The sequence below is a fragment of the Asterias rubens genome, chromosome 14 (genome assembly GCF_902459465.1).
Source record: "Asterias rubens chromosome 14, eAstRub1.3, whole genome shotgun sequence".
Lineage (NCBI taxonomy): Eukaryota > Metazoa > Echinodermata > Asteroidea > Forcipulatida > Asteriidae > Asterias > Asterias rubens.
Window position 1 is genome coordinate 8,601,741 of NC_047075.1, and position 13,745 is coordinate 8,615,485.

Genomic DNA, 13,745 nt, shown 5'->3' on the forward strand with positions numbered 1-13,745 from the left:
AAATCATGCGTCATGAATTATGTATTTTCCCCATTGGTGGTGCTTACATAGTTTACACGTTTGTTACGCACGATTGTGTCCGACGGTGACGATTAAGTCCGACATCATTTTTGAACCATTGTGTCCGCCCCATTGTGTCCGTAGAACCATTGTGTCCGACCCATTGTGTCCCACAAACCATTGTGTCCGACCCATTATGACCTACAAACCATTGTGTCCAACCCATTGTGTCCTACAAACCATTGTGTCCGACCCATTGTGTCCTACAAACCATTGTGTCCGACCCATTGTGTCCCACAAACCATTGTTTCCCGTCGGACACAATCGTGCGTAACACACGTTCAACGTGTAGTGTGCGCGGTGCAGAGTCACGCTCCAGTGCACTAGGGCGCGCTATGTAGCTTCGTGTAAAGTCCGTGTTTAAAGGCAGTGGACACTATTGGTAATTACTCAAAATAATTGTTGGCGTAAAACCTTTCTTGGTGACGAGTAATGGGGAGAGGTTGATGGTATAAAACATTGTGAGAAACGGCTCCCTCTGAAGTGCCAACGTTTTTGAGAAAGAAGTAATTTTCCACGAATTTGATTTCGAGACCTCAGATTTAGAACTTGAGGTCACGACAACCATCTAAACGCAAACAACTTCGTGTGACAATGGTGTTTTTTTCTTTAATTATTATCTCGAAAGTTTGACGACCAATTGAGCTCAGATTTTAACAGGTTTCTTATTTTATGCATTTGTTGAGATACACCAACTGTGAATGCTAGACTTTGACAATTACCAATAGTGTCCACGACCTTTAAGGTGTTTTGAATCATACATTTCCACCGTCGGTTAGTTCATCTCTTCTACAGTCTAAAGTTCATATTATTTCCTCAACCACATAAGCTTAATTGACAATCTATACAACATATGAAAGGGCTGCAGTACCTCACAAAAATGTATTGGTTGGTGACCCTTTCTTGACCTTGGTACCTCTCTAAACCGGAAGTGCCTGTAAAATGCTTGTGAAAGGCGTTTGTAATGGCTTTAATGTTGAAATGAAGACCATTCGATACTTTTACATATTTAAAACAAAAAATACCTTGTTAATGTGCTTGGCGTAACAACTTTAGTTAATATTGTAATGCACATCTGAAAAGAAAGAAAACAAAACAATGTTTAGGAGATCACTTCACGACACTGTCTAAGTAAAAATAAATGTTTCAGATGTCTTGCCCAAAAAAACAAGGTCATTACTGTCGGTGACGCTTCTCAGACTGTGTTTTCCTTTTTTGGAAATACCTTCCTGCGTACGTAATGCGCCATACTTTTGACCGTGTGATGGCGCTTTCAAACGTTTTACTTTTGGTGTATAATAATTCATACCCAAAACAGTCACCACGGCCAATATGACCTTTGAAGACACTGGACACTATTGGTAATTGTCAAAGACGAGTCTTCGCACTTGGTGTATCTCAACATGTGCATACAAATAATAATAAAAAAACCTTTTGAAATTTGAGCTCAATTAGTCGTTTAAGTTGCGAGATAACTATACAAGGAAAAACACCCTTGTCACACGTTGTTGTGTGGCTTTAAGATGCTTGATTTCGAGACCTCAAAAGCTAATTCTGAGGTCTCGAAATTAAAGTCGTGGAAAATTACTCCTTTCTCGAAAACAACGTTACTTCAGAGAGCCGTTTCTCACAATGTTTTATATTATCAACCTATCCCATTTCTCGTTACCAAGAAAAGTTTTATGCAAATAGTTTTTGAGTAATTACCAATAGTGTCCACTGCCTTTGAAGGAGCCGTATTACCTCTGAAGCAACTTAAAAACTAAGGCGCAACAACATAAACATAAAGCCGATACAAACTGTGCAGGACGAATCGAATATACATCCGTAAGTGTAAGACATTACCATCAAGCGCGCCCCTTGCTTTCAAAAACATTGCGCGTTGAACGGTTCCAAACCATGTGTAATTTAACATACAATTCAAAACGAGTGTATGATTTCTCAAACTAACCTACAGATCTCCTCGAGAAGCACTTAATTCTCAACCGATCGCTTCGCCGAGACGGCAACCCTGAACAATGCAACTCTACTACGGTCATCAGCACCGAGTATGACGTCAGAGGGAAGTTTGACCTTGTGAAGATGGTTCCTGGTCCTTATGTAGCTGGTCACGCATGCGCAGTGTATGCTGAGGTCGGTTCATACCTGGATCTTGGCGACTTCAATAATACCTGTATCTCCGACCCGGGTCTCTGTAAATCTATGACGTGGTCTTTATGGCTGAAGATAGATACGTCATCAGGCTTCACTACAGAGAACCGGTACTACATAAGCTCCGGGGGACAAACCGGTATAGCCAGGGGTGTTGCGTTTTTGTACAAAAGCAAAACAAATAAGTTTGTATTGCGTGTGCGTACGGCCACATCCATAATGGCCAACAAATACCAACAGTCACAGATCCCATTACAGAGTTGGTTTCACTTGGTGCTAACGATTGAAATGAATGTGTTGAAGCTTTACGTTGATGGGGAATTAATTAATGGGAATAAAATCAACACCCAGAGTGGTAGTAGTGTTGATGGTTGTACTAGGCTGTACTTGGGTATGACCAACACATGTAGGCAAGCATACAAATCTGATACGTACAGTGGTTCAGCTGCGTACAGCAATCTCATGGTTTTTGATCGCCTCCTCAACCAGGAGGAGATCAAGAACCTGAACAATTAAAGGAAAGGAACACGTTTGGTAATAACTCAAAACAATTACATGTATTAACCTACAAACTGACGTGGTAATGAGCATTGTAGAGCTGTTGATAGTATAAAACATTGTGAGAAACGGCTCCCTCTGAAGTAGCATAAGTTTTGAGAAAGAGGTAATTTCCCACTAAAATAATACTTCTAGCCAGAGGTCTTTTATTCCTATCTGAAAGCACACAAATTCGTCCAACAAAGGTGTTTTTTTTCTTTCATCATTTTCTCGCGACTTCGATGACAAATTTAGCCAATATGTTCACAGGCTTGTTATTTTATGCTTATGTTGAGATACACCAAGTAAGTAAAAAGACTGGTCTTTGACAATTTACCAATACAAAAGTGTTCAGTGAGTTTAATAGTCAACTAAATTAGCATAGATCTTTTGTTTACATGAATAATTTTTTTATTTATTTATGATCCACTATTAGATGTACAGATCAAAAACAATTATTTAACGACGAACAGGTATTGGTGCAAGACGTTTCTTGTTTTCCAGTCACGTACAGCACAGCCAACTCACCAACACCGCCCGCATCGACCGCACGTACAATACCCAGCTGACTTTAGCCCATTCAACGCCTTCGCTCGTCCCCAGCGGCCAGTCTATCCAGGACCGCTGGGATGGGCTAATCGCTTGCACAGATTCTTGTTATGGGCTGCGTCGTTTAGCTTCCCTGGGTCGACCCGGTACGTTCGAATAGCTTAGACGAGGCTCACCCGGGTGAGCCCCAAGTGCCCTGCTTGTGGAGTGGGCCACATGGGGGTGACCTGAGGTGCATGCCGTCACCACAAGAGGGCGAGTGTGATCGTTGGATTAGCTCTTGTCAGGAGCTCACCCGAGGTAGACCCAGGGAAGCTAAACGAACGCACCCATGGTGCAGTGTGAGTGTGATGCATGATGGGACGGTCAACTATTAAACCAACGACAGTGCATGATACGTTTGCCCATCCCATTGCCTTTGGTTAAAGCAAGGCGATGGGGGACCAGCGAACTCAACGCCACGCGAGCGGTGAGTGCATGGATGTAGTGAGTTAGACTGGGACCCTGTATTTATCCGCAATGACAAAGACAGGTCCCTGCTCTTCGGATCAAATGATTCCATTGGATACAGTGATATCATCGATAAACGTGCAGTGACATGAGCTTTCCATAGATGCCCAAAAAGTACACTGCTGTCAATCCGCAATAAACTTTGACTGCGTATCTATCTCTATGTGAAATGAATGTAGGTCAAAGGTGAAAATACACGCCGGTCTGGAGGCAGGTCTATGGCGTTATTCTAGTGTGACGCCTGAGTGGGCTTATTTTGGTGAGTATATACGGGCGATGCGGGCGCTGTTGGTGAGTTGGCCGCGCTGTGCGTGAAAGGAAAACGAGAAACGTCTTGCATCAAGACTAGTACTGAGCTTTTGTACATAATGCGATGAAGAAAAGCTTGAATTTAATTTAGTGCACATTTTATTGTTAGTACATACTTATTGTCAGAAAACAATACCTTGAGGTAGTTAGTTGATTACAGTTTCATATTGATTTACGTATGATATTAAAATCCACAACTGTAGACCTGTATCTTGAAATTGCGTATAGATATCATTTCGTGAAATAACACGGTCCACCATTTTGTGGGAGTCAAACAAGTTGGTTCTACGAAATGGCTGACAATGGATGTTTACGCAAGCACGGGCCCGCTCTGAATTCAAGAACTCAATAATATATACTATACTGCATGCACGGTACATAACAGTACTTGATACCGCGTGTCGAAGCATGGCTTATATTGTAAGTTCACCAGGTCAATTTCAAGTCGAGTTTTGAGTGGATCTTTCTACTTTTAGAACATCCTTTATAACAATATCCATTTCATAAACCAGCGTTGTCAGACGCTTTTTATAGCTCTATAAGTGCCAAATCAGATCAAAGTGTCCTTATACTCAATCAGATTTTAACACTTTGTAAACAATTTTCAATTTCATTGTATGTGTATTAAAAGTACTTAATTTTTTAGCATTTTAACAGCCTTGCTCAAGGCAGTCGAATTATTCACTCCGAAAAAGACCGCCGCTGTAAAAACCCACCAATCACTGTGCGATGTTATCACCACACGACGCCCCATACACTATCCGCATGCGTCGGCCTAAGCGGTATCCGCTGACGGATATAGTGGTACGTGTGCGAATGACTTGTACACAGTAGTCGTTCGGCGGGTGCTGGGCGATCCGACAGTGTATACGGGTGGGTGGCGCGGTGTGATTACACACAATACACGCACAGTATACGGTGGGTTTACAACGGCGTCTCTTTTGGAGTGAATAATGCGACTGGTGGCCTAGAGCAAGGCTAGCATTTTAAAAATCCACAACCGGCACCAAGTGATATAATACTTTCACCCTCAAAATGACTTTTTAAATAGCTATTTTAACAATCTCCTTTATCAACATTTGCAGTTTGCAGTTTTACTCTTATCATTGGTTCACAGCCTGCACTACACCATGTGATAAAGCCAACCAATCTTAAAGGGTATAATTATGTACTTTTTCCTAACAAAAAACACAATGTCCACAGATTTACATTGCAATACACATGTCATGACACGGCGAAACGTGCGGAAACAAGGGTGGGTTTTCCCGTTATTTTCTCCCGACTCCGATGACCGATTGAGCCTAAATTTTTACAGGTTTGTTATTTATAATGAGTTGTGATACACGAAGTGTGGGTCTTGGACTATACTGTTTACCGAAAGTGTCCAATGGCTTTAAGCATAGTAGTTCCCGCCAATTCTCGCTACCTTCCGCCCGGATAGTAGGTAAAAAGCAGGACATTTTTTTTTCAGAACTGAGAAGTCTCCCGAACAATCCGATAAATCTACTCCACGGTAGTAGAATAAAGAAAGACAGTTCTCTAAAGAACAAACTCTCCTGGATTGTAGATACACACATGGTGTTACCGCAAACCAAATTAGTCCTGTCGCGTTGTTACCGCTAAAGTGATTGATGTAGTGAATATTACGGAGATATCGGGTGCGTTCGATTAGCTTCCCCGTGTGGATTTTACCTGGTAAGTCTGCTGCCACCAAGCGTTCCAAAAGTCTCACATTGTTTTGAAGCCCTTCGGTTACGATATATGTGTAAAAACTATGTAGTTCCTAGATGGGATGCCTCAGATGAACTGGGATGGTGTTTCTGCCTCCAGCGCAAACCAAGTGCAGCAGCAACAGCCAGTGACTGTACACCAGCCATTAGACTGAAAGCCACGGTGTAGTCTCCGGTTAAGTCGTAAATCAATCCTGGATAGTATACACAAAACAAAATATCACAATGTGAGAAACTTAGAAACAAAGACACTAAAATAATTGAAACAACTCATAGTCAATTAGCAGTAAAAAGCAGACATCCATTTAACCAACTGTTAACTACATGACGCGACTTAAAAGGCAACTGTGTTAAGGGATTTGGGTACTTTTTTTAAAACACAAAACATGTCCACAGATTAACAAGATAATGATGGTATACATTTTTCCTTAAAATATAACTTGCTGAGGTGGTGTAGTTTTTGAGAAATGAGAAAAAATAGTCACCAACATATTTTTCGTCTCACTCTTAGTGAGACGAAAACTATTTCGCATGCAAAAAACGTTTTATTATTAACCAGTGAATACGTTTTTACGCGTGACATGCTGACATTGTTTTACTCATTCCACACAAACAACAACACCTCAGCAAGTAATATTTTAAGGGAAGCTTTCTACCATCATTATCTTCAAACTGAGTAAGTTTAATGTAAATCTACGGACAAGTTTGAATGCTTCGCTTGACTTTGGTCTAAAAGAAACGAAGATATTGTATTCACTATAGTTTGAATTTCAAAAGTCGTGTTTCATCAGATATGTGCTCCATTTGGGAAATTTGTTGTAGTCTGTTAGTGTTTTGCAATCATCAACAAAACCTTGCTTTGTTTGACCTTTTCCCTGACTAATTGGTTTTTCATCTGCCACATTTGGAAAAACAAAATCCATTGGACCTGCTATTTCATGTTAGCCTGTACTTGGGCATCTGTCAACACCTCAAAGTCGAATCGCAGACTTTAGCGCCCAGTTTAGCATGGGGTTAGGAAGAATAAAGCTGGTTAGTCCGTCAGTGCCTGTCTTGGATATTGCTGTCCCTATACAGTTTTTGTATGGTAAAAAAAAAATCTTCAAAAATTAAATAATCAATATAAACCACAAGGGAAACTGACTGGGTAATTTAATCGGTAAACGTTAATCCGGAGGTCGTTGGTTCGAATCCCACTCTAGTCAATTCTTTGTTCAACCCCAAAAATCAAAAATTAAATCCTCAGGAATCGTAAAGCATTCATAGGAAATTAGAAAAAGCATTAAAACATTTTTTTTTCATATTTCAGAACTCAATTATTATATGTGAAAACCCCATAGGGACTGCAGCAATCACACAGCAACGATTCCACGTTCGCAAACTATAGTGGGCGCTTTCCAGGGTTAACGGGAACTGAATAAATTGTACAATTTATTGTAGTTTGACTTTGAAAAGTTATGTTTAGCAATAACTGTGCTTCATTTTGAAAATTGTTGTAGTCTGTTGGTGTTGGTGTTGTCGCTGCACACGAAAACAAAAACTCACCTGGAAAATATAATAGAAGGAGTGACGTCACACTTGACGAAAGTCCCATTAACCCCACAGCATGCCCCAACCGTTCTTTACCGAATATCTTCTTAGTGACAACATCTATGAGTATAAAAGCTATTGAGAGAGCGTTTCCATAAAAGAAAGTACTCGCAACAATCGGCCAATATGACGTCAACCATGGATCGACAGCATAATAAATGGCGACTATAAGTAAAGATCCAGTAAGCCATACGTATGCGCTGACAACATGCACAGCTTGAAACAATGGACCAATCACAATGGAAGCTATTGTTCTCCCTATTCCATATGCGACAACAAAATGTGAGGCGTCTACCAGTGTGAATCCTTTCGACACAGTAGTGTACTGCACATAGTAAATTAACCACGAACAATACGTTAGTTCCATCACGATGAACACAAATAAAACCAGCAAGAAGGATATGGATGAGAACACTTCAAGCTGGAATGTATCTCTAGTTAATGAAAAGACTTTGGCAAAACAAGAACAGCCAAAGCGGTTGCTTGGTGCCACTTTGTCTGCCTCTGTCTCTAATTGCTCCTCGTCTGTGAGAGCTGCCTCATAACCATCTTGACTCCCACTATCTGCAGGTGGTTTCATCAGAGCTCCAACGAGAGCGAGATGTAATGATAATGCTCCAAGTAGAAGCATTGTTCCCCTCCAGCCGTAGATGTCCAGGAAAAGCTGTATCAAGGGAACAACAGCAAGGAAGGTAGCAGAGCTGCCTAGGCCCGCCACGCCATAGGCTGTTGTGACAGATTTATTAAAACAGCTTCCAATCAGATGCTTCGTTATCACGAATGATATGCCAACAGCTGATCCTATAACAAAGAACACACAAGCTGGAAATATAAGTTATGTTTAAAGGGAAGGTACACGTTTGGTAATTACTCAAAACAAATATTAACTTAAAAACTTACTTTGTAATGAGCAATGGAGAGCTGTTGATAGTATAAAACATTGTGAGAAAGGGCTCCCTCTGAAGTAGCAAAGATTTTAATGAAGAGGTAATTTCTCATGAAAAAAAAAAAAAACTTCTTGCCAGAAACTGAGTCTTTTATTCCTAACAGCACACAAATTCGTCCAACAAGGGTGTTTTTTTCTTTCATCATTTTCTCCTAACTTTGATGACCAATTAAGCTCAAATTTTCAAATTAAAGCTCAAACGTGTTGAGTGCCTTTAAAGACACTTGACACTAATGGTAATTGTCAAGGACCAGTCTTCTCACTTGCTGTATCTCAACATATGCATAAAACAACAAACCTGTGAAAATTTGAGCTCAGTCGGTCATCGAGGTTGCGAGATAATAATGGAAGAAAAAACACCCTTGTCACACGAAGTCGTGTGCTTTCAGATGTTTGAATTCGATACCTCCAAACTCTAAATCTGAGGTCTCGAAATCAAATTTGTGGAAATTACTTCTTTCTCGACTCCACTTCAGAGGGAGCCGTTTCTCACAATGTTTTATACTACCAACCTCTCCCCGTTACTCGTTACCAAGTAAGGTTTTATGCTAATAATTACTTTTACTAGGAAATACCAATAGTGTCCACTGCCTTTAAAGGGTATAGGTACTTTTTGTAGGACAAAAAGTACACAATTTCTATAGATTTATACACTAAACGTACACTTGTGGTTTTTGTCAAGTTTGGTTGATTTTTATTTGAAATTAAGAACTTTCCCCAATCTTCAATATGCGGACACATTTTTTTCGTAATAACAGAGTCTTGTAATACTAACCTGCAAATACGGTAAGGATGAAGGTGATTGTGTATAAACTGGACAGGAATGACGCAGTTATCATGGAGACACCAGCAACTAATCCACTCACTGTCACCACAGTCTTGGCGCCAAATCTCTCCTTTAGTGGCGTTGCTAGGATACCTGTTCGGAAAGAGCAAATGTTAAAGAAAACAGGGTAAGGGTGAAGGTGATTGCAAACAAAACTGGATAGGGATGACGCAGTTATCATGGAGATACCAGCAACTAATCCACTCACTGTCAACACAGTCTTGGCTACAAATCTCTCCTTTAGTGGCGTAGACACCTGTTCGGAAAGAGCAAAATGTTAAAGAAAACAGGGCAAAGATGAAGGTGATTGCGTATACAATGGATAGGGATGACGCAGTTATCAATAATCATGGAGATACCAGCAACTAATCCACTCACTGTCAACACAGTCTTGGCTCCAAATCTCTCCTTTAGTGGCGTAGACACCTGTTCGGAAAGAGCAAAATGTTAAAGAAAACAGGGCAAAGATGAAGGTGATTGCGTATATAATGGATAGGGATGACGCAGTTATCATGGAGATACCAACAACTAATCCACTCACTGTCAACACAGTCTTGGCTCCAAATCTCTCCTTTAGTGGGGTAGACACCTGTTCGGAAAGAGCAAAATGTTAAAGAAAACAGGGCAAAGATGAAGGTGATTGCGTATAAAATGGATAGTGATGACGCAGTTATCATGGAGATACCTATGGTGGCTTTAAAGGGACATCGCAAATATATATTGACGCCAATATTGACGCCAATATTCGTGACTTTTACCCCAAGTTGCAAATATTGACGCCAATATTGACGCCAATATTCACAACTTGGCCCAAAGTCGCAAATATTGACGCCAATATTGACGCCAATATTCACGACTTGGCCCAAAGTCGCAAATATTGATGCCAATATTGACGCCAATATTCACGACATGGGCCCTATGTCGCAAATATTGACGACAATATTGACGCTAATATTCACGACATGGGCTACACGTCGCAAATATTTACGCCAATATTGACGCCAATATTCACGACATGGGCCCTATGTCGCAAATATTGACGCCAATATTGACGCCAATATTTACGACATAGCCTCAAGTTGCAAATATTGACGCCAATATTGACGCCAATATTCACGACATGACCTAAGTCGCGAATATTGACGCCAATATTGGCGCCAATATTTACGACATTACCTCCAAGTCGCAAATATTGACGCCAATATTGACGCCAATATTCACGACATGGGCTACACGTCGCAAATATTTACGCCAATATTGACGCCAATATTCACGACATGGGCCCCAAGTCGCAAATATTTACGCCAATATTCACGACATGGGCCCCAAGTCGCAAACCAGCTCAGGCGTGAATATTCATTGTTTTTTTTAGCAACCTAGGTAGCTGGATGGGCAAGAAAATAGTCTGGCGCACTGGTCCCGATCTCGCTCGCGCGCTCTGACAATAATATAAAAACTCGGGTTAAATTCAGCAAAAGATCTTCGAACACGTCGTGCACCGCCAGCAAAACAGAGCGCTGCATGCAACATAAACAATGTACACATACAACAAGGACTACTCGTGCTGCGCCGCGCCATGCGTAGGAAAGTACAGCCAGAGATCGGTGGGTCTGGGTGCCAGACTGTGTGGGAAACAGACTCCCCAAGTAGCTTTAAAAAAATTCACGCCTGAGTGGGTTTGCGACTTGGGCTATGTCGTGAATATTGGCGTCAATATTGGCGTAAATATTTGTGACGTGTAGCCCATGTCGTGAATATTGGCGTCAATATTGGCGTCAATATTGGCGTCAATATTTGCGACATAGAGCCCATGTCGTGAATATTGCCGTCAATATTGGCGTCAATATTTGCGACATAGGGCCCATGTCGTGAATATTGGCGTCAATATTGGCGTCAATATTTGCGACATTTGACCCATGTTGTGAATATTGGCGTCAATATTGGCGTCAATATTTGCGACATAGGGCCAAGTCGTGAATATTGGCGTCAATATTGGCGTCAATATATATTTGCGATGTCCCTTTTAAAGCCACCATAGATACCAGCAACTAATCCACTCATTGTCAACACAGTCTTGGCTCCAAATCTCTCCTTTAGTGGCGTTGTTAGGATGTCTTTTATAACAACAATTCTAAAGCAAAACAGACTTTACGAGGAAGCTGATCACTTTTACCCACATAATTATTCGGTATAGCCAGAACAATCGGAAGGGGGGTTTGAAAATTTGTGAAAATAAAATGGAAATTCTGATAGACACGTTCTGAACTGACTTGCTTGTTAACACTTTTCGAGCATTGATGTTTAAAGACACTGGACACTATTGGTAATTGTCAAAGACTAATCTTCACAGTTAGTGTATCTCAACATAATATGCATAACATAACAAAACTGTGAAAATTTGAGCTCAATCGGTCGTCAAAGTTGCGAGGGGATAATAATGAAATAAAAAAAACACCCCCTTCGTACGAAAGTGGGTGCTTTCAGATGTTTGATTTTGAGACTTCAAATTCTAAATAAGACTCGAAATCAAATTCGTTGAAAATAACTATATAATGCTATAATAATCCTGAGTTAATGTGGATGGTATTATTTAATTTTTGTTTTACCATGCAAAAACTGTTTAGTAATATCAACCACCAAGACACGCACTCATGGACTAACTAGCTTTATTTTCCTAATCCCAGGCTAAATTGGGCGCCAAAGTCTGCGATTCCACTTTAAGGTGTTGACAGATGCCCCAGTACAGGATATACTGAAATAGCAGGTCCAGTGGATTTTTTTTCCAGATGTGGCAGATGAAAAACCAACTGGTCGGTGAGACCTGTCACAGTGGTGACTTCATTAAAGTGTCCCCGTTGAAACCCAACCAATCATAGGGTGCGTTCGTTTAGCTTCCCTAAAGCCCGGTTCATACTTCATGCGAATGCGAATGCGAAGCGAATTTGACGTAAATTTGATGTCACAACCCTCCTTTCGCAGCGATATTTGCAAGTGAGTTGAACAAAGTTGAACTGCTGCGAATTATTCGTTGCGAATTTGTGACGTCAACATTCGTATCGCATTCGCATTCGCAGGAAGTATGAACCGGGCTTAGGTCTACCCCGCGGTGCTCACTCGGGTGAGCCCTCGACAAGAGCTAAACGAACGACCACTCACCGCTCTCGTAGTGACGTCATGAACCTGGGGCCAGCCCCCCCCCCCCCAAGTGACCCATTCCACAAGCAGGGCACTGAGGGCTGACCCGGGTGAGCCCCTAGAATGACGTCAAAGCTATTCGAACGCACCGGGGGCAGTCAAGGGTCGACCAAGGGAAGCTAAACGAACGCACCCATTATCAACGACGTAAACGTGATAGTTTGAGCTGAACGTCGTATTCCCAAAACAAACTCAATCGTGCTTACCTGTGAAACATCCTCCTGCGTTGACAAAAGCAACCATCCAGCCAATTAACCAAGTTGAAGTGTCGAACTGTTCTTGTAGGGCAGGTAACATCATACCCAGGCCTTTTACCAAAATATTCCAAACTACTTTGGTTGTAAACAAACCCAACACAGCAATCCAACCATGGAGACCACCATCTTGTAACGTATCAATTGAAAAGTGCAAAACGCTTTTAAAGCAGCCGGGCTTCATTTTTAAACAACCTTCAATTCTATAAACGACTTGATAATCAACAGTCCTTGATACCGGCAAGCAGATATAACTCAAACTCAGAGTTTCTGTTCTGAATGTTTGACACTAAGTTAACAAACGTTTTATGAATGCACTACGCGACCTTTGAGGCAAAGCGGACAGTCCGCATAAAACTTCCCTTACGTGAGTTTGCTTGTGTGGTGTCGTGTCGTCAGTAGCATTAGCTTGATCAACAAAGTGTACTCCATGGGCCACCTTACATACAAAGGTTATCGGTGGTAGTTACTTTTTTGAGATTAACGATTTTCAATGAAGTACCTTCATAACGTTTAACATTAAAACACTGGATCCAACTTGTTCAAAGTGTAGTCACTCACCGAACTCATGCAAGTTAGTGTTTGATTCAACTCATTAGTTTTGTAGTATATCAACTATCTCGCAGACTATACGGTTACCACACTCTGTGCTTATTCAGGTTTCCCGATCGCACGACTCTTGGGGTGACCACAGCTTTTCCCACGCAGGCCCATCTGTCTAGAAAAATCTGCCTCTTATTCGTCGCCAAGCTTCCTCCGCTAGTTCTTTCAAACAACTACTCTGAACCCATCTGTGCGCTTCATAATTCTGTTTCAACGTTCATTGAACTGTGTGCACTGCAGCACCTCTACCTTAGTTAGTCAATATGTAATATCAATTGGGAAGCGCCATAAGCGTCATGCGTGACGAACCTGGGTGCTTTTTAGAGGTCACTTATTTGTGTTATTATTGTGACACATTACAAATAAAGGGATAATACGTGTTTGACAAGCATACAATACGTCGCCTGTGTTCGCAGAGTTTTTCAATGTATGATTCAAGGTTAATTTGAACAACGGCAGCCGATGGCAGAAATTTAAGCAATATA

The 13,745-nt window shown here is 41.2% G+C and overlaps 1 protein-coding gene across 2 annotated transcripts; it reads right to left on the reverse strand.

Annotated features, from left to right (window-relative positions):
- Positions 1 to 954: 954 nt before the first annotated feature.
- LOC117299676 (monocarboxylate transporter 12-like) lies at positions 955 to 13,438 on the reverse strand. 2 transcript variants are annotated; one of them, XR_004520089.1, is made up of 5 exons: positions 12,610 to 13,438; positions 9,158 to 9,301; positions 7,392 to 8,237; positions 5,809 to 6,040; positions 955 to 1,135 (listed from the first exon to the last, which is right to left on the reverse strand). XR_004520089.1 is itself a non-coding variant. In XM_033783227.1 (4 exons), the coding sequence occupies exons 1-4, from the start codon at positions 12,839 to 12,841 to the stop codon at positions 5,889 to 5,891; spliced, it is 1,374 nt and encodes a 457-aa protein (XP_033639118.1). In that variant the 5' UTR covers positions 12,842 to 13,438; the 3' UTR covers positions 5,647 to 5,888. The 2 variants fall into 2 exon arrangements, 1 of the variants encoding a protein (XP_033639118.1); XM_033783227.1 differs by lacking the exon at positions 955 to 1,135 and having other exon boundaries at positions 5,647 to 6,040.
- Positions 13,439 to 13,745: the final 307 nt, after the last annotated feature.